Genomic DNA, 26,349 nt, shown 5'->3' with positions numbered 1-26,349 from the left:
TAAGGCAATTTACAGGCTTTGTGAAGGCCTTAGAAGATATAAACTCCTCTGAGCCGGGACTCTCTTGTAATCTACTAAATAGTTGGCAGATTGTGGGAGAGGAATGAGGTCCCTTCCTTCAGCTTTGCCATCTATAATTTTTAAAGGGCAGAATTTTGGTTTAGGCCACAGTGGGTGGCCACAGAGCAAGGACTTCTTTTGGGACCCCGGGAAGAAAATGGCAGCTTCCTCCAGGATTTGAGAATTGTTTATCTCACTCGACCGGCATGGAGAGGATGGGAGCAAGGCCTTCAGAACTGCCTTCTTCTGTCCCGGGTTCCTATCTCTGCTCCCACCATGAAGTTTTAACTACCTCAGCCCGAATGTGGCCAAAAGCTTGTTAGTGAAATAAAAAGAGAAACACTTGCCTGCCTTCTCATATACCAGGAAGTACTATTTTTTTCCTAGAGTTTTTTTTTTTTTTTTTAAAGAAACACCAGCCAACTGGCCCAAAAAAGAAATAATAAAACTATGAGCGATATCTTTATACCATTTCAAAAAAAAGGAACTAAGCAAGCTCAGAACTGATAATAGTAGACAGAAAATGAGCTGAGTCACCATTCAGAAAATGTTCCCTAATTCAGAGGTTGGACTCAGCCTCCAAAATGAAGAAGTACCTGTCTAGGGATTGGGTGGGGGACCCTGCAGAAGCCTAGGTTCCAGAATGTTAAATGGACTTGCACCAAGGCTATACTTCTCAGCACAACAGGCCGTGCCCTTGGGCTGCTGGGACACGGACCCCTGGCTGCAGGGCCCAGGAGCCTCTCTCGGTGACAGGTTGGCATTTCTGAGGGCCAGGATTAAATTACCTCAAGGGGAGCCTGGAAACTGTTTCTGGCCCAAGTCTAAGGTAAGGGAATTAAGAACAAAATGGCCTTTGGCTCTCACAGTGTCCAGCCTCCTCGGAGGGGACCGCTGGGAGAGGAGGCATGTGGAAGTAAAGGGCAAGAAGGTGAAACTAAATCCAGGGAGCCATTCGTGGCTTGCCAGGAGGTGGAAATTTCTGTTTGCCTGTGTGGTAGGTCTGCCCCTGACCTGCATTTTCCTTAAAGGGCACATCTTTTTTTGATTGGGTTGCATTTTAAGAATGTGTCAATTATGAACAAATAGAGTCTGTGCCAATAGTTGTCCTTAAAGATTTTGAAAAAGGGAGATAGTGGGGGAATGAACAAAACATGTTATGAATTTCTGTTTAAAAAAAAACAAAACCCTGACATAAACTTTTCTTTTTGTTCCCCACCTGGTTTCATATAAATTATGTCTACTCCAAGAAAGAAATGCAGCCCTTTGGATGTTCCTCGATAAGACCTTTGGAAAAGAAGCTCTGTATACTCACCCTGGCCCATAAGGCTGCTGTTTTGGTAAATTTAGAGGAGTCCCCACTCCCACCCATTTAAATCATTTTTAAATGATTTAAAAATCATTTAAAAAAAATGATTTTTTTAAAAAAAAAATCATTAACTTCTCCTGAGGGTGAGGTTTCATATTCAGGTACAGGTAAAATTCAAAAGCTCTTGAATGTAGCTTCTTTTCTTTCAGTTTTTAGGGTTTTTTAGAGATCTGTATTAGGCAAATTGCACAGCAGCTTTGCAATGATGAAGAGTAAATCCATTCTATCAAAATGTTTTTGCTAACCAAATCAAAGAAGTGTTTTGCCTATCAATCTTATATAACCCTCTTTTCAGTGAATGTTAAATACTGCCGCTGTAGATTTTAAAAGCAACAACCAGGGCTCAATTTTATAGACTACTTAGCTTCATGCAGTCAGTCAAGCTCCGGCTGAATCTGGTTTTGAGACATGAATGTTCCATGTGTCAGGCCACAGAGCAATCGTGCATCACACATCGGAAACCGATACACTTGGCCCACGAGTCAGACTGCTTCGAGCTACAAGTACAGACTAAGCTGACCTCTTGAACACAAACATGGAAAAAGCACAATTCAAAAACAGTCAATTGTGGCCTGATCTCGTTGTCATTGGTGGAATGATGTTTGTCTGTTCTACACTGTTATTTAGATTCCTCACTCGGTGACTTGAAACTATGGATCAGGCCAGGAAGACAGGCAGAGGGAATACTAGGGTCCACTCTTATGATGGCCCAGATTCCCACTAGGCCACAAGATCCCTCTCCCGGAGGGCAGACATCAGGCTTAGTGGGCCGCTATTGTTGGAATGAGATATTCATCATGTTTCTTAAATCTGAGAATTCTGCAAAGAAAACTTCTGCCTTGGATATCAGTTTCAGAATGCTCTCCCTATGAGAAATCCATTTTTGAAATGGAGTTAATGTGGTCACAAACGGGAGAGAGTGGATTCTTTTCAAATTTGGATGTTAGGCCGGGGATGGGAAATGCATCTCTGAGAGGTGAGGAAACCAAGGAGAGGCAGCCCAAGTCATGTTGTACATTTTGACCCCCGACTATGCCACGGAACTTGAACGAAATCCCAACGTTTTGGTCTCAAGCAGCCCACAGTTCATATTATTCCAACCTGGGAGGAACTTGGGCTTCTGAATCTATCATTCGTGGCTTAGGATTTACTTTCTTAGCTTAAAAAAAATGTAGCTACGAGAATGACCACTTCATGGCTAAGCCTTTACATATCAAGAATTCAATGCAAAGCACAGAAAAGCCTTTTAACAATTCCGTGGTTCAGAAGGGGTTCCAACGTCCGAACACTAACAAGAACAACTTGCACATGCTCTGTCTATAAAAAGTAAACTTTTAAGCAGCAGCTGCATATTAGGATCATGCTTCAGTGGCTTTTTCATTCATCTCTCCTGCACAGAACGTATGTTCTGCATTCCAACTTCAAGTGCTTCTCTGAGGCTGCAGAGAAGAGTCAGTTAGCTCTTCAATCCACTGTTATATTAATTGCATTTCAATTAGTGGTGAGTACTGGAAGCATGCAGTTTAGGCTAGTAATTAATGTATTCCTACAAATACAAGACAACTTACTCTGCGTCATCAGACACAGGAGTTCTCGGTCCGTATCTATAAGACCAAATACAAAATTAGAGGATTGGTAAGACGAAGGTTAATGCTGTAACCACGCTGGAAATAAAAACTACAAGTGAAATGTATGTGTGCCAAACCTTTTTTGCTGATCCTACTGGAAGAGAAGTGTCATTAGACAATTAGTAATATTCATTAACTGCTGAAAATGAAAGCAAAGTCTTGACATTTCTGAAGAATGCAAAATGTGTAGTAAAACCCAGAGGAGAAATGAAAAAAATCCCCATGCTACCCACAAAGAAAGAATCTGTTCAATATAAACACAAGAAGGCTTAGGTGCAACCCACAATGTTTAGAGAAGGCGCTTAGAAAAACCCAAACATGTATTAAGATGGTTCACAAACAGCTGAACTGTTCTTTGCCTTTCTGTGCAGAGTAATGGGCTGTAATGGACACCCAGCATAGAAGCACACACTTACTGACCCTTTCCCTGATGTGTTAATGCACTTGCACAAATAACATCAAAGAGTGTTTCTGCAGTTTTCTGAAAGCAAACCAGAACTCCAACCAGAACCCCAATCAGTGCCTTCCGCATGCATCTGACAAAAACCACAATTCCTAGAAAACTGGCAGCTTTAATCAAAACCAGACGTGGACGATACTCCACAACTTAAAAAATAATGACGTTTTTTTAAAACAATCTTTTATATTCTTCTGATTATTTAGATCTACAAAGTTGTACCTTCTTCGATATAGGCATTTTAAGTTTTAATGCGTCTGTTAAAACAAAGATAAAGGTCAAATTAGAAAATAAAAACTAGAACATTATGAGGGCCTATTTTAAGCACATTTAAAAAAAGCAGCTCCCACAAATGACTCTTTCAGCAAAGGAGAATATTAAGAGAAGGTTCTTACCTATGCCCTGAAAGGCTGTTCATTCATGCATTCTGATGGCGGACAAAGAATTTTTTGAGTAAAGAAAAAATGTCCTGCTTTCAGTCCAATAAATTAAATGTGCGGGTTTTCAGCAAAAATTACCTGATCCTGTGTTCAGTTTATAACAATTTATAGGGAAAACAGTAATTTCTAAAGATCTCTTCCAATGATCTTAGGGAAAACACTCCAAAGCACATGGGTGGACACACACATACACCCTTCTCTCTGATACCTTCGTCATTCTACAACAGTCTGATTCATTAATAATTATTTTCATGCACAGCGAAGGCAACGACACTAGTTAAAAACCCAAAGTTTCTGTTGGAATGGCCAAAATCAAGAAGAGGAAAGTGTTTGTGAATGTCTCTCTTCCAGAAGTAAGACCCATTTTCTGTTTCTCTGGGGAGTAGTTTCAGAAGATGCTAAAGGTTAAATTAATACCCTCAATTTTCCAAAACCATCACTGCATGGAGGCAGATGGATTCCTTCACAGCAAGAAAGAGTGCATAATCAGTGTTAATTCTACCCAGAATTAACAGTGTTAATTCTGAAGCCCCGGTAAAATGTTTCCCAGTTAATTAACAGGCCTACTAGAATAGACATTCAAATATAGCGTTTTCTAAATTATCTATGGAAACGAGGAGAGAAGTTATTCTTAATGGATGGCTAATCTAGGAATGATCAATGAACAGTTGGTATGTATTTCTGTGTCTATTGGAATATTTTAATTCATGTTTTACTGAAGTAAGATATACATATAGAAAGTGCACAGACCATACACACACACCCTGATGAATTTTCACAAACCACAGATTAGTGTTGAGTTTTGTGCTATATAAATGGACTTATACAGCATGGACTCTTCTGAGTTTGGCTTCCTTAGCATATTTCCTTTATGAGGTTCAGCTATGTTGTTGCATACAGGATATATTTAAATTTAAATCGCTTCTACACAAAACACTTAACAGCATTTCGTGGACAGCTCTGCCAACAAATATAGATGAACACTGCAACATAAGCTTCATGATGGTAGGGATTTTTCTTTTGGGGTTCTCTGAACAGTGACCAGACTAGGCCCTCAATAAGTACGTATTGGATGCTCTGGAAATTGAAAAGAATAGTGCAGTCTCTGAAGATGACCTTCATTTATCTGTTTACTACATACATATGGGTTTAAGAAATTTCCCCTCAGACTAATTTATTAGCCTTAAGAGGGCACAAATTTCATCAGAATTGCCTTTGCTGTTAGGGAGAAGATAATTAGAGTTTGGGCTTCAAATGATTTTCCCAGTTGTCCTATGGAAAATAGAAAAGTAAAGATGAGTTTAAAAAATCACTAACAAAGAGATTTTTTTTTAAAAAAAATGCAAAGTAGGTCAGTCCACAGACTATCAAGTACAAAATTGGCCAGACAAATTACAGTTGGTATAAGCATCTTACAAAAAAAAAAAAAGCAATTAATAAAGTTTAATTGTGATGGTGGCGGTATTTAGAAAGACAAAAAGAATACTCTATTCCCCTATTGATTGTGTTTATGTAACTTTCAGCACTAATAAAGTACTTCAGGGTCAATGATTAGCAATACTGTGAACTAGAATAAGCTTCATTTGAAGTGAGAGGGAAAAATGGATTTACTGCTCATTTAAGGTTATCCCCCAGCACCCAGCACAGCGTTTTACACATAGTAATTACTCAGTAAATACTTGTTAAAAGGGAACATGAATTCCCAAGGTGTGTGCTTTGCTCAATCACACAATTACGTCACAGAGTTAATCTCACTACATCTCCTTATGCTCAAACCAGCCATTCAGTCCCAGGTGAATATAAAGAGGTCTCTTCCCGAATCACAGATAGACGGACAGATACAAGTGACAGGGAGGTCGTCAGACCGCCACAGTTTCCTCTGGTAGCCTGGTAGGTAATGCGCTGGCGTGGAACGGCGGCTCCCCCTTCAGACAGCGGTGGGTTTGGATCTTGGATCTGTGATTACCAGCTGTGTGAGACCAGGGCCTCGGTTCCTTATTGTAGAATACAGAAGAAACTGCTTAGTCTCAAAGGCTGTGTGAGAAGTGAGTAAATGGGCCACCTAGAATGTTCTAGTAGGCAGCCTATAGGCCTCGCTTCCTTCTCTCCTTTCATGCTAACTGCTCTCCGGCAGCCCATGGATGCAGGGTCCAGCACCACATCAGGGCATCTGGGGAGAGAGTGAACGTGGTGGGCAAGGCTGTCCCTCTCTCACTAACCTGCCCTCACCTGCTGGGATCCAGGTGTGATCCAGGTGTAACTTCTCTCTACATCAGGCTTCCCATTTGTGAATTGGAGCCAACAGCCATTCAACCTACCTGTGAATTCCCAGGAGAAGGTACGCTGGAGGAAACGGAGGCACTTTGAAAGGGTAACAGTTATAAAGTGGAGCACGGCTACTACTCCTGCCCCCTGAAACCAGGGTTACAGTAAGGCTCTCCTATGGTAGTATTATGATTCAGAAGAATGTAAAACATACATTAAATCCAGATGGTAACGATGGCTAGGATCTTCATCTTAAAATTTGGGGATTACTTAAGATTTTCTTTACTCCCCACTCTACCCTCTGTCCCACTACTATCAAGGTCCTTTGTGAAGCAGAACTTCATCACTTCCTGTTTTACAGTGGAGCTTTAATTATACTACACTCGTACTCCTCGGCCCTGCACTGATCAGGCAGACCACACTTTTCACAAAAGTCTATCACTCTTATTAAATAGCAACAGAAGCTTCAACATATAGGACCTGAAACCAGACCATGAACCCCTGGATTACTATTTCCCTACTTTCATTTTATTTTTTTAAATTTGTATTTTACATTGGAGTAGAGTTGATTTATAACGCTGTGTTAGTTTCAGGTGTACAGCAAAGTGATTCAGTTATACATATACATATACCCATTCTTTTTCAGATTCTTTTCCCATCTAGGTTATTACAGAATATTGAGTTCCCTGTGCTATAGAGTAGGTCCTTGTTGATTACCTTTTTAACATATTCCCTACCTTCATTTTAAATCAAGTCAGAGCATGGAATGGAAATCCTACCTCTAGAAAGCACTATTTGCGAATGTTAAAATTAAATTAAACGAATTGTGTAAGTAGTATATATCTTCTTTGGACCTGAAGACCCTCCTGGAATCAGAATGAAATCAAGTAGGTCAGAAAGAAGTTCAACTCCTTTACCCGACGGCTCCTATGTGAGCTAGGAAGAAATAAAAGAGTTTCCCATTTAGGCTGCCCACAAAATGAGAGTCAGAAAGAATGTTTAATAGGACAATTCACAACTGAACTATTCTTTCCACACCTGCTCACATGCAAAAAAAGAAAAACACATCTTGGCAGACTAGGTCATGTCATTTCTGCTAGCAATAGCAGGTAAGTGGCACGGATAAACCGTAAAGCATTAATGACACACTCAAAGCATGTATCAAGGCTCAGACTGGAGAAACAAAGTCAAAACAGCTTAGGATGATCTTCTGACTCTTATCTTTTATTGGTGGACCCTTGGCAAATCCCTCCACAATGCGTTGCTTTGCAGATGGAACTGGATGGAACTGGTTTAGCTTGGATCCAAGGTGTCTAAGAGATATCCCAGTTCTCCTGGCCATCGCATCATCTTTTTGTGACTCATACAATTTTCTTGGGCCTTTCAGTCCACTGCCACTCCAGGCAGGAGCTGTCATCTTCTCTGACTTCTCTTCTCTCTCTGAGGCCTCCCATTCAGAGGTCAGAGGACATGAACTAGGGCACATCAGTCCAGCCAGTCAAAGGGCACTTACTGCTAAAGATGTTTGCAGTAGCATCACTCGCTTGGCGTTAACTCAAGACGGAAGAAGCCAGTGATCACAGAGGCAGCAGCGCACACAGCGACTGAGGATTAATACCGTGGACCTCCATCATGCAGCTGATACTTACACGGGAATGGGTTTCCCTTTCTGGTGTTCCTGATTCCTGAGAATGAAATTTGGCCAGCGCCCAACCACATGCAAGGTCTAAAGTCTCTATCCAGGAAGGACACTGAAAGCAGAGCTCTGACCCTGGGATGGGCGCATTCCTTTAAGGGGCTCCACGCCACATCAGTCATCAAGCGCATACCGTGGCTTTAAGCTGTTTGGGGGGACCCAGCAGCCACAAACAGCAGAGGCAGCGCACCCTGGAAAGCGGGCGAGGCGCTCACAGTGGCTGGCCGCTCTCCTCGGATCTTTCAGCCTTTGGCACCGTCTCAGAACCTCTTTGAACAACTCCTTCAGTCGCTTCTTTGCCATCCTGCGGCAGCTGTTTGCAGGTAACTAAAGCCAGACGGGACAGCTTTACTACTAGGAAAGGATTCCCACCAGAGGCCTTGGGCCCACCTGTCAGCCTTCACGTCCTCACCTTTCTCTGTCCTCCTCGGGCACTCACCTAAACTGCAGCTATGCTCTTCCTGGGACTCCGGCACCACAGCCAGCCGGCAGACCCTCTTACAACGGTCATCTACACCAGACGTCATTATTCTGTTGATGATCAAGTAGCATTGGCAGCAAGAGGGAAGAGGGAAAAGAGTTAGGAAAGGAGACAGTGAAAGTCACTGAGACTGAAAGGTTAAGAGAGAAGGTTCGGTTGCTATTCCAGAAGCCGGTTAGTAAGGATGACATATTCAGAATGAGATAATAGAATATGGGCCTGAGAAAGTCAAAGAAGGCTAGCCTGACTCTGCCACCATGGGGCTGAGTGATGGCCCCTTAGTAGTCAAGGACTCAAGGATGCATTCCTTACTAATTTCTTAGTCTCACCCCTTCCACCCCCCACCCCCATCAGCCTCTGAAACCCCAGCAGGGCATTTCTGATGCACCAGGGTTATTTCTATTGACAGCCTCTAGGGTGTCATCCACAGTACGGAATCAAAGAAACCCCTCTCTATGTCATGGACCATCCACTGTGTGCTTTGGATATCATGAACAAGGCATGGAGGAGACTGTCCTGAGCATTTCCTCCTGCCGTGGAGGGCTCTGCTTTGCTCCCACCATGCAGGTGGAGTGGAGTTTCCTGGGAGAATCCAGAATCTTCTTCTTATTATTTTTTAACAGAAACTCAAACAAATTTTGATAACATGTATACCTGGAAGAGACCCGGGAAAACTGAGTAGCTTACCAAAATGGCTGAAACCCTCACCTTAAGTACCATCTTCAGCTAAAGACAAAAGAGGACATGTGGGTAGTGGTTTGGGACCTCAGAGGGGAGGAAGGCAATTCACACAGAGATGGCAAAGCAAATTTTTAGTACATAAATGTTTGCTGGGCCCTGCATAGACAGCGGGGCGGGGGGGGCGGGGTGCAGAGTGTACTCTGATCTCTAAGTTTCCCCAAGCACACCTAGCGCACGGAGAATCCAGAACTTTAGAAATGCCCTATACCTGTTTAATGGAAGAAAGACCAGCCCGTGGAACCAAATCCCCAACAGAGGGCTTGGGAGTTCACAGCTGGAAGGCCTCCAGTGAGGATGAGGACTGATGACAGCTCTACAAGGTCTTTTCCCAGGTGACGCCTCACAAATTTGGATGGTGATTGATTCATTCAAGGAAACTCCTGACTCACAGGAACCCTCAAAAGAAGAGTCTTTTTCTACTCATGTTCTGTTATATAATTTTAAAAACTGGGCGGGAGCTGGGTGGGGGGGGAGAGATGTTTACTTTTTTGTGTGTCTACTTAGATGTCCAAAATCTGAACTTAATGACACTAATCACAATTTTTTCTCCCTCGTGGGATAAGAAAGAGGGAGGGTATAGATAACCCAGATTTTTATCAATGTATCTTTAGGAGAAACATGAAGGGTATCATTAAAACATTCCATCTAGTTTGTTCAGTATTGCCAACAAATAAAATACTGCTTAATGCAGCCAAGGGAAGATGAATCATTTGCCAAAATTACTGGCATTCCCAGGCAGTGATTCTGGTGACAACAGAATCAAAATGGATGTCTGTCATTTAACTTCACACACGTTTCCCCGTGGGGAAACCTACTGACATTACTTCTCTGCTAACCAGCAAAAGAGGCTGTTAAAACTACGTCATCTCTGGCGGTTTCTTTAATGTGCTTCAGCAAACTCTTTAAAAGCAGCAGTGATTCCCATGCAGATCTCCTTGCACATGTAATGGCAAAAAGTACCTGCAGTCATTTTGTGGATTAAGCCTGTGGTCTTCCTGTAAACTGGACATGGCCGCCAAGGCAGGGGACACAGAGTACGTCTGAATCTTGCGGCTGTGACTGATGACTTCCTCTGCATCCTCCTTCGGCCCAGCCCTGCCAATGCTGAGCCGCTTCCATGTCTGCTGATCTATCTCTGTCACTGGTCCGAAGTGCACGAACTTTTGCCTAGGGCTGGAAGCTTTCTTATAAGCCCTTGCCTTGCGGCTGGCAAAGTCATCACGGAGGGCAGTTTCTGCTTTAATTTCTGGTGAAGGCTCAGGGGCACACGTGTGCTCCACATCTCCATCCCTAGTCAGAACCGGAAATAAGTTCCAAAGGTTTCTAAGGTGAGTAAAATCAATGAAGAGTTTTGAAAAACTACTGGATGTATGAAATATACTTCAATGTCTAAAGCAGGATTGCTTTTCCATTAATCAATCAAATGAAGAAACGATCATTGTCTTGCCTAGGTAAATAGCACTTTAGGTTTTCTGTAGCTTTCTTAACATCATAAATGATGGCATAAGAAAACCTTGGGTACAATGAAATAATTAAAATTATTTAAAAGTCAAGTTTAAATTCCTTACACGTAAATAAGCCTATTAAAATAAGCATTCACAATAAATCAGTTGAATTAAAGAGGATGTTTCCTGTCCTTGTGGCTTGTAATTTTTAGTATTAACAAGTTTCAGCATGCAGAATATGCTCTGTGTTTTGAGGCATTTTTTCTGGCCATGAAAATAAAAAATGATAGAAGGATAAGTGATTCCTTCAAAGTTAAATGATACCACTGTTAGGAGAAATCCAGGGGAAAACATGACACACCTCTTCTTTCCTGACACTTTCAGCCTCTCCCACGTCTCCCGGTCGGCTTCTGTTATATTGGCGACCGCGACAAAGCTCGGAGCCTCGCGGTGAGGGCCAAGCCTGCCCTGAATTCTGCGCTGCGCCAGGTCATCCTTGTGAAGATCCGGCACCTGCCTGAGCCCCTCTTCCGCAGGTTCACTCTCCTGAGCCCGCACAATACAGGTCACCCTCGACTTCACCTCTTCCGTTTGGCCTTGGTTTCTGTCAATTTGATCCAGGCCCCCACGTTATTGGAAAAATCAGGTTCCAGGAAGGGAAGCAGACAAACAGAATGTCAAGCATGGAAATTCAGAGGCTGAAGACAGAATGGAATGATGGAAGCACCTCTCCCTTTCTCAAAAATATGGAATCAATTGCAGCCTTGATTACTTTTGTCTATGCTACCCTTTTGACACTGTAAAGAGACAGAGTTTTTCCACCAGATGACAGACTCTAGTTTAGTTTAGGAAGAGAAGCCAGGGCTCGCTGAAAGACTATTAAGAATGGTAATGAGATTTCAGTTTGACAGTAATGATGCCCAATTCCCACACTATTCAAGTTACTGTAATGAATTCAAGTTTTCTGATTGAATCCCTGAGCCTTCTTGGAACGTCTTTTTCTGCAGCAGTAAAGTGTTAGTAATGAGCTCTGCATGATCCAAATTCTAGAATTAGTTTGGAGATAGTTGGAACGTTGTTCACATATTGAACACCTCAACCATAAACCTTCATACTGCCAGAAAGTATGATTAAGTCAATGCTGAATAGAAACTTGCAATGTTCAAACTCAGTCTCTGCCTCCTGATAGCATTAATTAGGTTTGGCTAACGTAAACTTGAAGAACAGAGAGGGCATCCTCTTTACCTGGCTCCACAGAGGCAATACCCATTTGTTTCTTGTGTCAATAACTGTTCACCTTTATTCATGCTAAATCTGATATTTTCAATTGTTTTCCTAAGAAGTGAACTTTAGATGCCTAATGTTGACAATATCATAATTTAAACCAAAGTTGTGGCATCTATGTGCATAAACATTATATCACATTAAAAGTCAGTTTCTAACTAAATATGTTTCTTGAGATAGAAAATTTCAGAAATATACATAAATAGGGCTATTCATTTTTTTTCAAAATAAATCTTCCAAGCCAGAAAACCATTCTCTTGTTACCTGGATGACTTGGTGTATTTACAGAGCCTATGCAAATAGGAAGGCGACAGAATTTTCTATTTGCTTTTAGTTTGGGGAAGGGGATCAAGGAGGGCATAGCACAGAGCCGCCAGGGAGCCCTCTTTTTTTCATCAGTTCTTTGAAGCTCTCTAGAGAGATCATGGGCTGTGTCCCCAAACACAGAGTCAGGTGACAACAGACAAATGGGGCTGGAAATATCAGGAATTAAAATTGCATGCAGGAGAAAGGAAAAAAGGGAGGTACAAAAGCTACTCCTTTTCCTAACTCAAGTTGCTGATCCGCATCAATATGCCTTGATGCTACTCAGTTATCCAGAAGTCTTTGTTTCACTGGCAACAACTGATCCCTCCCACAAGGCCCTATGAGAACGGTTTGTTACAAGGCATGCCAACAAGGACTGCAAAGACCAAGAGCCTCCCGAAGCTAGAATGTGTCCTATAAAAAAATGGGCCGGGTCTTCTATGCTCAAATCCCTGTTCTGTGTCCAGAGATCTTTCATGTGTTTTGTACCTGGTGCTTCCTAAATCAAACAATAGAAAACACTAACTGCTTCACTGATCTCAATGACGCTGCCCAAAGAACCACTTTAATTGTGTAAAACACAGTTTAGATGTTTATATTCTTAGTTCAATGGATTACAAACCTCTTAAGTGATAGGCAAAAATATGGCAATTAAATAATAAAGATGCGATCTCTGATTTTGATGTAAGGAAAAATACAAGAATGATGAACTCTGTACACTGAAACTCAGCAGGCTGATGGCTTGAATGAATTCGTATCCCTCTTAGGATAAAAATCGCTGGCCAAATTCCATTTCATTAAGCTTTCCTTTCCCTAATTAAGAAGATGGGAGAAAAGTTGGGAGAAGGAAACTCACTTAAAAATAATTTCTATGACAGAACACATAGAAGTGTGTTATATTATATATTTGAGGACTTTTTAATGAGAAGTCTCCATCGTCAGATGTCTAGGTGATCGTGTTGGTGTGAGGGAAGAAACAGCAAGCCTCGTTTTCCCCCCATATCTCAAAGGTGCTAAGAAGATAGAAGGGCTCATAGCTAAGGACTAACTATGATCTCTGCCTGTTATGGATGGACTGGAGCAACCTTGAGAGGTGGCTGTTCCCTGATCAGCAATAGCACATGTCTATTTATGCCAATAAAGCCCGTCTCTGACACCAGCACCCATACGTGGTGATATGCCCACATATAGCACATCTGCACACTTGAGCTCCATATTTATTTGGTGAATTCAGCCCTATCTTGGACAGGACCATTCCACTCCCTGCCATCTGAACTTCGGAGAGACTGGATATCTGGGGTTCCACTTTAAAACAAACCACCATTACTGATTATATGTAATTAGGGCAGGAAACAGAGGAATGGGGAGCTTTCATACAAATCACCTTTGCCGAACTATATTCTCTCTCTCCTTCATAGACACACACACACAGAGCACACCTTTTATGTTCTAGACTTTTCTTTTCTGAGATTCCCTTGGAGGGTTGCTTGCTGCCATCTGATTTCTCTGCCTCTTTTTTTCGGTAAGGCCCATAGAGGAGTTGATTCAGTGGCACCATTGGCTTGGTCTGGTTCATCCTAGCTCTCCTGGCGGCAAAGTCATCTTTCTCAAGATCAGGCAGTCGACGTGCAACCTCATCTTCTGATTCTGAATCTCTGCTGTGTTGGTGGATCAGGAAAGGATTTTCTTTGCGAAGGATAATATCTCGAACAGCTTCTTTCTCATCACTTAATTGCTTTTGACTGATAAAGCAAAATTAAACGGAACTCCACATGGGATCAGACCAAAACAGTTTTTAAATCCCCATCTCCAGGCAGCCAACTGTCTTGTTAGTGAAAGGTCTTCTCAATATCATTAGTCCAGATGACATCTGTTTACTATTTTAGTCCAGAGTTGCAGCAGGGTTAGGGTGGGTTTCAAAACCTGGAATTTAGTCAGCTACTAGCAATACTAAAAAATTCATTTAACTTGCAGTGCCCCATCAGCGTCAGAAAGGCAGGATCCTAAATGGCTCTGAAAGTGGCAATCCAAATTCTTTTCATGAAGTTGGGAAAAGTAAGAAGCATTTTGTTATTATTTTTTCTCTGGCACATTAATAATGTACCCAATAGGTACTCAGTTTATTTTGACTGACAGGGCAAAAATCTGAGCTACCAAGAAACTGATCTGGAGGAATGCTAATGAGTGCAGCTATGTGACAGCACACCTGGGATGTGTCCCAGACTGCAAAGTGTAAGGATGGTCTTTCTGCAGAGCTGAGCTAACCTGAAACATCTGGAATAGTTTATGACCATGGACAGGATGGACTCAGGCACAAAAGCTTATCGTGCCCTGCACCCTCCCACCAGCAACCTTTTCTTCGGTCTTTTACCCCCATGACTCTCCACCGCCCAGCTCTTCTGCTTTGTCATATGCTAGCTGTCAAGTAAATCCTATTAAGACATTTCGCCAAAATGTTTACTTAGGGCTATTTTCATTTTCAAGGAAATCTTGAAGGCACCAAACTTTAAATTCTTTAGAATTTAAAGAGAAATGCAGTTTAATGGTGGAATCTTAGGACTTTTTATGCTTTGTTTTTTGTTCTTGTTGGGGTTGGGTAGGGTGGGAATACAGTCAATGGCGCCTTTCTGATATTCAAACAAACTCCTCCCCCCTACTCATAAGATCAGCCTTGCTTCTAAGTCATAATAAAAGATTAAAACTTTATAAATATCATTTATTATCTTCTCAGTTCATAGAGATGGTGAGTAGATAAAGCACCTTGACTTCTAAAGAAAGCTCACCTGCTTTGTATCCGATTTCTGAAGGAGGATTAAGGGTAAATTCTTCATGGTCATGGGACAGGTTGTCTCAGAAATGAAGACAGGAGGAATTAGCCTGGCTGAGCTAATACAAGCAAGGAAACGCTGTCTACTCTGGCTGACCAGGTGGCCTGCTGTCTGTTGCTTACCCTGTACTGCTGCAGAGGAGGCCTGTCAGCCTAACAGAACAGCAGGCCCTCACTCCTGACTTTTGGAAAAATCAAACCATCATTAGTCATGTCCAGAAAACTCCTTCTCCTGCTGACCACTATTCTCAATAAAAGTTTAAATCGTGGAATTTAGAGGTGGTGGGTGGTGCTCTGATCTCTGAATAAAGTTATTTCTTAAAATATAAAATTCTGCCCTTTGAGTTGCACTCCGGCTCTTGGTCTCCTGCTTGGCCACTCCTGGACCATGCTCACTCTCCTCCCTGCATCCTTAGCCAACAAGTCTGGCAAGAACCAACTGGTATTGGTTGACTGTGGCCATAAAGGATGGTCAGTGGGAAATGATAGGCCATTGAATTAATCTCTTCAAAAACGCATTATTTAAAAAGCACATTGATGATGACAAAGAAGGTGGTTAACTATTATTGAGCGCCCACAACGTGCCAGAATTCCTTCTAGTGTTAATTTGTTTAACCTTAATACTAGCCTTGCAATGGTAGTGTGATTAGCATCCCCATTTTATAGAGTGGAAACTGAGATTAGGTGAAGAAATTTGCCCAAGCTCAAAGTGCCACTGCTGAAGTTAAAATTCAAACCCAGGGAGTCTGGCTCCGGAGGTCCTGTTCCTAATCACTGCACTATTCATTAAACAAAGGACACGGCCAGGAACAGTTTTGAAAGCAGAACATCATACAGAAAATAAGGCATTATCATTACTAAGGAAGTAGGAGAAAGAGAAGTATTTTGGTTACTAAATAAAGGGATCACATGAGCTGTGCTTAGAATGAAGTCGTGATTTGCACTGCTGGGTACAGACAGCAATGTTCAGCCAGGATTAATGACAGTAGAATGCTAACTAATCATACCTTACAGTGCTTGCACAGCACTTTACAGTTTACAGAGCCCTTTCAAATGCATTATCTCATCTCAGCTGATCCGACTCCAATTCCAGTAAAGGAGCAGATCCTGAGCTTGAAGCTTTCAAGTCCCAAAGCAACACTCCTTTCATTTTTTGACCAGGGTCCTGGGTTTCAATTTTCCCCAACTCAGGCAGAATACTATGGAATAAAACGTATGCATTTATGCAAATAGCCATGCCAATTTGTGATGCCAATTTGAGAAGGGAGAATCTCGTGCATTATGCATCATGTGAGTCCAGCCAGGCTACAAACTCCCCAGGGTGTTTCTTTTCAGGCTAAATGCCCAGTGTAGCGGGACTCATTTCAAGTGATCTCAATTTAGATATGTAGACTTAAAAAAAGGGGGTGAAGAAAGCTTTCCATATCATTGGCCTCTTAAAGCCACTCCCTGCCCACTTGAAAAAATGATCACAGTGACATTCTGCTAATTGCTTGGATCCTGTAAATTCAGAGCTTCCAGCAGACTCAGAGAGAGCAAAAATTTAATGACATAAATTCTGGGCCGGCACTGTTGGCTATGAAGTAATAAATAATGTGTATAAGGCAGATATGTAGGACTATGTTCGCAGGTGTCTAGTTAGCAGAATATTTAAATGACTTTTTATAACGAGCCCTTCTTTTCTGAAGGTCAGTCTATTGCAAAGCTTCAGTATATTCTACTTTGTTTTTCAATAATTATAATACCTCTGAAGAGCTGGTATATTCCAGATACGTTAACTTTTATGACAACCCTGCAAGATCAGTATTATCGTGTCCACTGAGGTTTCCAGTTCCAGTCATCTGAATGTAGGTAAAGTAAGTAAATTTAAGTGGCAGACCCTGGCTGTCTGGCTTGATATTCATGGGGCGGTTTGGCACTTTTATTTTGTCTGAGTCATTCACAGATGAGTTAGTTGCCTTGGGAAGTAGGGGTTGCTCGACGGACCCAGATCACTGCTTTACTAAGAAGGAATACACGGGCTTCCCTGATGGTCCAGTGGTTAAGAATTCGCCTTCCAATGCAGGGGACACGGGTTCGATCCCTGGTCGGGGAACTAAGATCCCATATGCCGCGGGGTAACTAAGCCTGAGCGCCGCAACTACTGAGCCCACGTGCTCTGGAGCCCACGTGCCACAACTAGAGAGAAGCCCGTACACTACAACGGAAGATCCAACTAAGACCTGAAGCAGCCAAAAATAAATAATTTTTTTTTTTTAAAGAAGGAATACAGTCTAATGTGAAATGAGAAATGCCAAGCCTTGCCTTCAACCTGGCAACCCTGTCCTAAGACAAGTAAGGCTATCTTTGTAGGAGAGATTGTGGGTCCTAAGCAGGTGAGGGGGAGGAAAAGCTCTTGTCTCAAAGTTTCTAAGGCTTATATATTTCAAAGTGAATGAGATAATGATTTAAACTAAGGAAGAGCTGGCATTTTCTTTCACCCCCTTTTACTTGGCAACACACAAGCAACCAGCTCAGATTGGCAGTCAGTTTGTTCTATTGAAAGAAACTGGGCTCTCCAGAAAAGCCTGTTTGGCCTCCTGGGAATGTCACGGGCAACACCAGGGACCTCCCTGTTCACACAGTGTCCCAATAGGGCAGCTACATCCAGAGTCACAAAGGTTCATGCAAGTTATGTGTCTGCCTGGTCTCTGATCCCCAAGAATCTGTGCAGCAAGAAGCAGTGACACAGGCATCTGGTAAGGAGGGATGGAGAGAATATGTTCCTGGCACTTAGCTGCATCTGCTCTTCCTCTAAAGATTTCTAAAATGTCTATTGTTCCTTGGAGGGTTTCCCCCCCTCTGTAATTAATTACTATGTGCTTGAGAAGATCCACAGACTAGCAGAAAACACTGAGTGCTGAAACATATGAAAACAATTAGCAAAGAAGTCCAATCACGTGAAACCTATAATTCAGTTCAAAAAAAAAAAAAGTTTACTTCTCCAATGGGAAACACCAAGTCAGAGAACTCAAATCTCCATGGCATTTTAATTCAGGGGAAGTGAATCTTGATTCTTACTTTATCCTCTTAAACGCAGAGATCTTGGCTTCTTTAGCAGAGTCTCATATTTGGGGGGTAATTAGGCTAACTTAATCATAAACTAAAAGGGAAGGAAAAGTAGTTTATGGACTTCTGACTCCAGTGGCAACTCTAATAAATATCAATCCCACATATTTATTAAGAAAGACCTACTTTCTGTCCCTTGGTGCTAACATACCTCCTAATATATTCTTTGATAGGAAGCTTGGGACTTCTAGGCTTCTAAACTCATGTGAAAATGGACTAACATGCACTTCTGCTCCTTTTTATATATTAAAAATAATTTAAGGAGGTGTTTGAGAATACTTGGGAAACAACAGCCAAAAAAACGCCCAAAAAACCAATCTGGGGCTTCTCTGGTGGCGCAGTGGTTGAGAGTCCGCCTGCCGATGCAGGGGACACGGGTTCGTGCCCCGGTCCGGGAAGATCCCACACGCCGCGGAGCGGCTGGGCCCGTGAGCCATGGCCGCAGAGCCTGAGCGTCCGGAGCCTGTGCTCCGCAGCGGAAGAGGCCACAACAGTGAGAGGCCCGCGTACCGCAAACAAACAAACAAACAAACAAACAAAAAAAAAACCCATCTGTAAAAGTACAGCCTTACTCTTGTCTACATGCCTCCTTCCTTGCCTATGCCTCATCCTCTACCCATGTCTCCAAACACAGACTTTCCCAGCTAAAAAAATGGGCCGCAAGAAATATCTGGGGCCTCTTGTTGGGTTCCAAGATGTGGTGGCCAGAATTCATCTGGATTGCAAAGATAGGAGACTGAGGTTACAATGCCTTAGGAGACGTCAGCATATTTAAATGTTTTATATTCTTATTTTCCAGACACCAAGAATCCTTTTCTTCTTCATGATATGCATTTCATTCCAGTTAAGCTACTTTCTGCCACATTAAAAGCAGGATCCCAAATGTGGATAAACTTAGAATGACTGTCAACTCTGCTGTGGGCTGCAAAAAGTAGGTGACAAAGACACAGACAGGCCAGGCTAGTGGCATGGTATGTATAAAATTTTTATGAGAGAGCTAGCAGCTGAAAAATCTATCAACAAATGAATTCTGGGTGTTTGGAGCAGCTGTGTTGTGTTGCTATTGGGAACATTCTCTGGGAATATGCATGATTTTCCTGAACTCCGTCTTAAATGCTAAGTCAGTAGCTCTAAGGTGTGACGTTAACTGACATTTGCAGATATTAACTGACCTGCGAATTTCCGCTTAATAGAGCTAACTTGGATAAAATATGTAAAAATTAAGGCAGATAACAGGAACATGGACAGGAGCAAAAATTACCACAAAAATATACTACTCATCAATTAGAATTACATTTGTAAACTAACCGTGATTCTAGGTTTGTACACAGAATGGGAGCTGTCATAAAAGACTGTACTGTTTTAGCAGAAAATAAACCTCCCAGTTACTGAAGAGGCACAGTATACTCGTGGAATCCCAGCCTTTGCCTACTCTTTTCTTTTCTCTACGTCATCATGATTCCTGGCTGTGCCGAGTTCTCTTAAAGTATCTGCCCATTTGTCTCCCCTTGCTCTTTTGGATACTCTAAAGATGATATGGAGTTTCCTTAAAAAAATTAAAAACAGAACTATCGTGTGATCCAGCAATCCCACTTCTGGGTATATATCCAAAAGAAATGAAGCCAGGATCTCAAAGCGATCTTAGCACTCCTATCTCATTGCATCACTATTCAAAATAGCCAAGATGTAGAAACAACCTAAATGTCTATCAAGGGATGAATGGATAAGGGTAATGTTGTATATACATACAAAGGAATATTATTTGGCCTTATAAAAGAAGTAAATTCTATAATATGTGACAACATGGATAAATCTTGAGGACATTAAGCTAAGTGAACTAAGCCAGTCACAGAAAGAAAAATACTGCATGATTCCACTTATATGAAGTAGCTAAAGTCGTGAAATCCGTAGAATCAAAGAGTGGCATGGTGGCTGCCAGGGGCTGAGGGAGGATGAAATAGGGATTGCTGATCAACAGGCATAAAGTTTCAGTTAAGCAGGATGAATAAATTTTAGAGATTTGGTGTATGATATTGTATCTGTAGTTAACAACACTGTATTGTACAGTTAAAGATTTGTTCAGAGTGTAGATCTCATGCCAAGTGTTCTTACCACAATACAATATTTTTTTTAAAAGGAAAAAATAAATGGCAAAGGATATGAGAGAATTTATAGAAGAAGAAACCCAAGTAGCCAATAAACATGGTATAATAGTCAACAGCATTAGTAATCATGGAAAAATCAATTTTTTTAAAATGAGATTTAAAAAATCAAGCAGATTGGCAATTTTTGAAGATAACAAGAAAAAAAATACATCATAAAGATGATAGTGTCTTTGGTAAATTTTAGTTAAAGACTTTACAGATGTGATAAAAAATGAAGGTATGTGTGTCAAGGGTATTAAGGTTAAAGATTTTTTATAAATTCATACTCTTATCTGTATCACCTATTACCTATTTCCACTGTGCCCTAGACTTGAAGACAGAAGCAGAAAAAATCTGAAAAACGGTAAGGGGGTATATTTCATTTTTGTATTCTCAGCATCTAGCCTGGTCTTTGATATAAGTAGAAGCTCAAATGATGTTGAAAAAGCATGTGTCTCACAAGGTCTCTGAACCAAAATTTAAAGAATATCTGGATTTATTTCTCTTTTGAAGATTCTATGACATTACCCTTCATTATTTCAGAGACCCAGAGAGTTGCTTGTAACATTAGCACAGTTTTATGTTAGAGTTTTCTAGAAGCACATACATGTTTAGGACAGACAAGCCTGTTTGTGGGATACCACAGACAGAAAGAATTACCTCCTTGATGTTTTATCAGTACAAAGCTACTCTAGGATTAAATCCATATAAGTCAGTACTGGAACTTTCACTGAAGACCTAGACCACAGCAAGAATCACACATCGAGTTGTATGGAGGAATGGAAGACATTCCATTCAATGTGTGTGAGGCAGCTGTGGCACTATGGTCAGAACATCTGAATCTGGCCACCAGGTCAGTGGTAACCAGCTCTGAGACGGTCAAGTAACTTACTTTCACTGATCCTCAGTTTACTCTGCTTGAAAATGGGCATATCACCTACCTTTTAGGATTAAATGGAACATCAAGTGGCAAAGGAATTTCAGTTGTCAAACTGTTATGAATTTCAATTTGTCAAATAAATTTTGGTCTCACTATTATTTGTTAGTATCTTTGTGGCTATTATATGAGAAAAATGAATCAGCTTCCCCGAACACTACACAAAACTGTAGAACTATAGTTTTCTGTGACTTCAATTGCTAAAGGTCTCTATCTCACATGTAATATGAGGCCACCAGGACTGTATACTAGTGCCTTTGTTACAATTAAGAGAAGTAATTACTCCATTCTTTGTTTTTGAATCAACGAGCTTTAGAAAATGAGTCAAATAAACCTAATCTTACTTACTACTCCCTTGGGACAAAGAAAGTAAGTGGATTTTTGTCAGCCAGCCACTCTTTCTAAAGAGAGTGTTCCCCGTTCCAAAGAACTATTTTCTAGTGATGTGTAAAGTAAGATAAGAGCCATTTAGGGGTAGTGTGAAAATTAACAAGCCATAAACAATTGAAAAATAAGATGTTATTGCAAGATAAATCCTGCAGCCCACAAATGACTGACCACACATACTTGACCAGGACAAGGTCTACTCAAGCAGCACAAAGCTCCCTCTTCACCTCCATTTAAAAGAACCAGAAACTCAGCAGAGACAGGCCTGAAGACAAAGACTATTAGCTATTTCTATCTGCTGCAAGTAGGAAATAATGATGCAACGGATAAAGCAGGAAGTGGGAAAACAAGATGGAAACTCCATCACACCAGACAGATTCCAAACCTCCAGGCATGCACAAAGCCAGCCAGGCCTGTCCTTGGCCCGGAAAGCTAACCTGGCAAAGCGCTGTGCTGCTGGCATGACCTTGATTCCAGCTTGCTCTAGCCTTCTGCGCTTTTGGATTTCAGCAGCATCTTCCTCTTCAGACTTGGGAGCTGGTGCCACCGCAGCCCCCTCTGGAGGAGGCTGCGCCTTCCCACTGCCGGTGGGTAATTCTAACCCACCACCAGGAGGCTTCCCACCAGGGTCCATTCGGCGGACGGGGTCCTCTTCACAAGGAGACCCCACTTCACTTCCCTCTTCCTCTATTGTTTCAGGATAGCTAGTGAGTTGGACAACATAATTGACCAAACTAACAGACTAGGCTGGGGAGCAGATCCCATGTCATCTCCTGGTCATTCTGATATTACTTCCACTTAAAAAAAAAATCATAGCATGCAATATGATCCTGGTAATGTGAAAAAAATTAAATGCAGCCATTTTTAAATTAATACAATGCATCATAATCTCGACATTGATTAAGAGCTATTTCAAAATTGATATTGAAAGGCAAAAACCTTTTGTTCTAGAAAGGTAAAATTCATGTTTTGTTCAATAATTAAAACTTTTAGTGTTTATTCAATCGGAAATCATAGATAATAAAGGTGGACTACAAGGAATAACCATGCAATGATATGGGTGGTTTTGCTGAAAGGGATTAGACAAGACTGTTTAAGTTTCTTTTATTGGACTCTACGGTTCTTGAAGGCAGGGACTCTATCTTAGCTACCACTGGGTCCCCAAAGCCTAAAAGATAGTACCTAGCATGTAGTAGAAGCTCACTAGATGCATACTTGCTGAATAAATGAATGAATAAATACAAAAACATAATCAGAGATTAGGGGAAAGACTGCTTGTTTGTCTCAAGAGATGAGAAGTCCAATGTTTCTTCCATTTCATTATGACTGTTTCTACATGTGACTCAAGCATGTTCATGCATCCCTTCAATAACGCTTGAGCTCATATCTAGATAAACTTACATCTAGATAAAAGGTCTTACTGCACCTGACCTAACAGGAGTGGGAGTCAGTCTCCACAGAAGGCCATGGATGACAGATGTTCTCAATGTCCTGTCGATAGAGCTAGTTTCAAAAATCTGCTCGTTAAAATCTGCTCATTAGACCAGTATTGGTTGAATACCTACTGTGTGCCAGGCACACCTAGAACAGGTGCCTTCACGAAGCTTATATTCTATCATGACAATCCCTCTCTGAAGATGTGTCCTGCCCACCTCCATCTGTAATCTGACACCAAAGTTCTAAAATGGCTCTTTGAGCTCATTCTTGTCCTGGGGCCGTAATTCCTGTACCACAAGCCAGGATGGGAGCAGCGCAGTCCAGGTCTTACCTGAAGGGCCTCTCCCCACCCAGGGGGGAGGTGGCAGTACTCCAGCTCTTCCGATATTCCTCTCGCTCTGCTTTCTTCTTTCTCAGAGGTGCGGGGACGTAGGCTGTCTGGTTGCTTTTGTTGGGGAGGTACTGGTTAAAAGGCACTGCTGATTTTGGCTCACCGTGGGATGTCCGCCTCGCAGACATGTCATCCTTCTTCACATCCGGCAGCTTCCGATGGGGCAAGTCGGATTCAGAGTCGCTTCCTCTCCCTGGGAAGAGAGGATGGGTGCTGAGAAAGTGTGCTGGGCTAGCAATAAAGTTCCCAATGGCAAGTATGCAGTATGGGGGATGTGGTTACATCTGTGGGTTCCCGGGATTACTTCCTTAAATTATTCACTTAACAAATCTAAAGTATCAGTCGAAATTAATCCACTCTGGGAAAAGCTCTCCATTCTAATCAGGAAAAAAAAAGTCAAATTAAAAAAAAAGAAGAAGAAAGCTTAGCTGTATCTGAGAGTTACAATTAACAACACATTTGCAATAGAACTATACGCCTGCTCAGATCCTTCAACTCTCAGAAGAAGAAACATAAATTTACCAATGGAGTTTTTACTCAGCACCTGTTGTTGCATGTCTTACACTGCGCTAGATATTCTGACAAATAAGAATTATGAAGGATTTATAATCCTTTGTCTTTGAGGTACCTTTAACCAACTCATGAAACACCTGGAGAATATCAGTTATAATCAACGAGCACAGACATATAAGAACTATAGGAATTCAGAAAAATGATCAGTATGGATTATACCAAAGGTTTGCCTTCCAGGAAACAGCTTGAGTTATAATAAGTGCGTATTCCTCTACCTCGGAGCCCTTCCTGGTACCCATAGCTGGAGGCAATCTTTGTTTCCTATGAACACTATGGCCCGAAGGTCTATTTCTCTTCTGATGCATTATGCCTTCTACCTTGTATTTTGAAAATAAGGGCTTTATATCCTTCACACTGTACTTATCACAGTGTCTTTGGGCACAGTGGGTATCCTCAAATGATCAGATGAATCAATGAATTAGTTTGGCTTAAACAGTGTTTTACACAACACAGAGGAATTCAATGTTACCAACATCAGTCTTTTGTTGGTCAATAGCCCCCATAATTATATTGTATCCTTGTTTCCTGAGTCTCATCTCACCAGATTTCTAAGATCCATTAGAGTGAAATTGTCATGAAAACACACACTACTGTGACAGGCAGCCACCATCTGAATGCTGGTTGAAAACTCTTAATCACTGAGAGCATTATGAAAAGGTTCTTCAACTCCACTGATAGCAGATAGAAATTGACCTCCTTACCCGTGTGAAAAGAACCTTAAACTAAGAGTCGAGCGATGTGGCAGCCTAGCAGAGTGGGTAGTGCAGGGGGGTTAAGTCAGATCCACTTCATTTTGAGCTCTGACACTCATTAGTTTTGTCATTTGTCACTTCACCACTCCAAACCTCAGTTTCCCAATCTATAAAGTGAGGATAATAATATCACCTACTTCATAGTGCTGCTGGGAGGATCAGATACATGTAAAACTCTTGGGTACAGTACTTGGCCCCGAGTAAGTGCTTAACAAACACTGACTACTCTTTATGCCATAATAGTTCTGGATCTGCCACTGATGACCTGTGGGCTCCTAGGCTTGCCTCTAACACACTTGCCTGTCCTTTTTCTGTAAAAATAGGAATGAAATGAATTGCCCTGGAGATAAAATGATTTAATGGCTTTTAAAAAATGGTGAAAGTTAAAGCATTGACCATAAACAAGCTGTTCATTGCTGCAGATGAAATATTCAATTTATGAATTATTCATGCCACTTGCTTTCAGCCTCCCTTCTGAAGTTTTGACCATTTCATTACTTGTTGGTTTTTGATTCATAACTTAACTCCCTTCTCACCCTGTCTTTTATCAAGTCTATCTGTCTCAGTGTCATAATAAAATATTTAGAGCCCCCTGTGAATGCTTTATAACAAACACTAATACTACCTTAACTTGCTAAGCACTTGGATTTGTTTCCCTATTTGATATTATCCCCATTTTACAGTGGTAGAAACAGAGGCCCAGAGAGACCCAAAGAGCCCTTTCTCCATGGCTGGTAAGTAACAGCTCCAGACTCCAGTTTCTGTTCTCCAGATTCCAGCCCAAGAAAGACCCCTAGTTGTTAGAAGGGAGAGAAGCATAGCCCTGGGGAAAGGAAGGATCAGACTTTGCTAAAAGGATGTTGTCATCATGATGTGCACTGTTGCAGTTTCCTAACTTTGGGCACAAGTAGAGAATAAACAGCTCCTTCCTCTGCAACACACTTCTCTTGGAAAAATGTCCTTTGCCTAAAGCATCCTGGCTGGGGGAAGAACTGTATTTTGCTGAATAAATGAATGAAAGAAAATGATTCTTCAATCAACTATGAAGGCTTAGTATGGATTAGAGTTGTCTCGGTCCCCCCCCCCCCCCATCCCGTTCTAAAATCCTGTAATCTATGAAACTTATTTTGGTACAATATCTAAAAACGTATTGTCCATAATATACTGAGAGAGAGTCTCAAAATAGGTTGTTTAACACATAAACAGATAACCTTTTTTTTTTTTCCCCCCAATTAGCCTTTGATGAATGTCTTCAACAGGCACTTCAAGAAAAGTTAATTTGCAAATGCCCTGAGGCAGAGTGGCTCAGCTGAAAGAAGCGTAACGTTTTGGACCTAGAGACCAGGGTCTAATTTCAGCTCCATCATCTACTAGCTGTGTGACTGGGAAATTGAAGCCCTCTGTACCTCAGTGTCCTCACTGGAAATAAGGAGGTGATAATACAGCTCTCCTAGGTTGTCGTGATGATTACAAGAGATGTAAAGCACCCAGATAGTGGCTGGTGAGGTATACTTTCCATAAGTGTTAGAACCCCTCTTATCTCAGGCCAAGACTTCAAAAGATCTTTTTTTTTTTTTTTTTTTTTGTGGTACGCGGGCCTCTCACTGCTGTGGCCTCTCCC

General features: G+C 41.5%; 1 protein-coding gene across 11 annotated transcripts in view; it reads right to left on the bottom strand.

Moving 5' to 3' along the window:
• The window catches only part of LIMCH1 (LIM and calponin homology domains 1), a 348,866-nt gene that overhangs the window by 62,387 nt on the left and 260,130 nt on the right, over window positions 1-26,349 (bottom strand). For 6 of the 11 annotated variants that reach the window (XM_073805188.1, XM_073805189.1, XM_033856960.2 and 3 more), the window contains 2 exons: window positions 23,344-23,596; window positions 2,998-3,033 (listed from right to left, as the gene is read on the bottom strand). In XM_073805188.1, the coding sequence (XP_073661289.1) occupies window positions 2,998-3,033; window positions 23,344-23,596 (289 nt within the window). Of the gene's footprint in view, window positions 1-2,997; window positions 3,036-7,435; window positions 7,695-8,130; window positions 8,243-8,327; window positions 8,447-10,097; window positions 10,428-10,943; window positions 11,187-13,611; window positions 13,915-22,012; window positions 22,280-23,343; window positions 23,597-26,349 lie in introns of all 11 variants that reach the window. The other 5 variants (XM_073805190.1, XM_073805191.1, XM_019928265.3 and 2 more) reach the window with 2 other exon arrangements.

The sequence above is a fragment of the Tursiops truncatus genome, chromosome 5, assembly GCF_011762595.2.
Source record: "Tursiops truncatus isolate mTurTru1 chromosome 5, mTurTru1.mat.Y, whole genome shotgun sequence".
Lineage (NCBI taxonomy): Eukaryota > Metazoa > Chordata > Mammalia > Artiodactyla > Delphinidae > Tursiops > Tursiops truncatus.
This window is presented reverse-complemented; position numbering and strand designations above follow the sequence as displayed.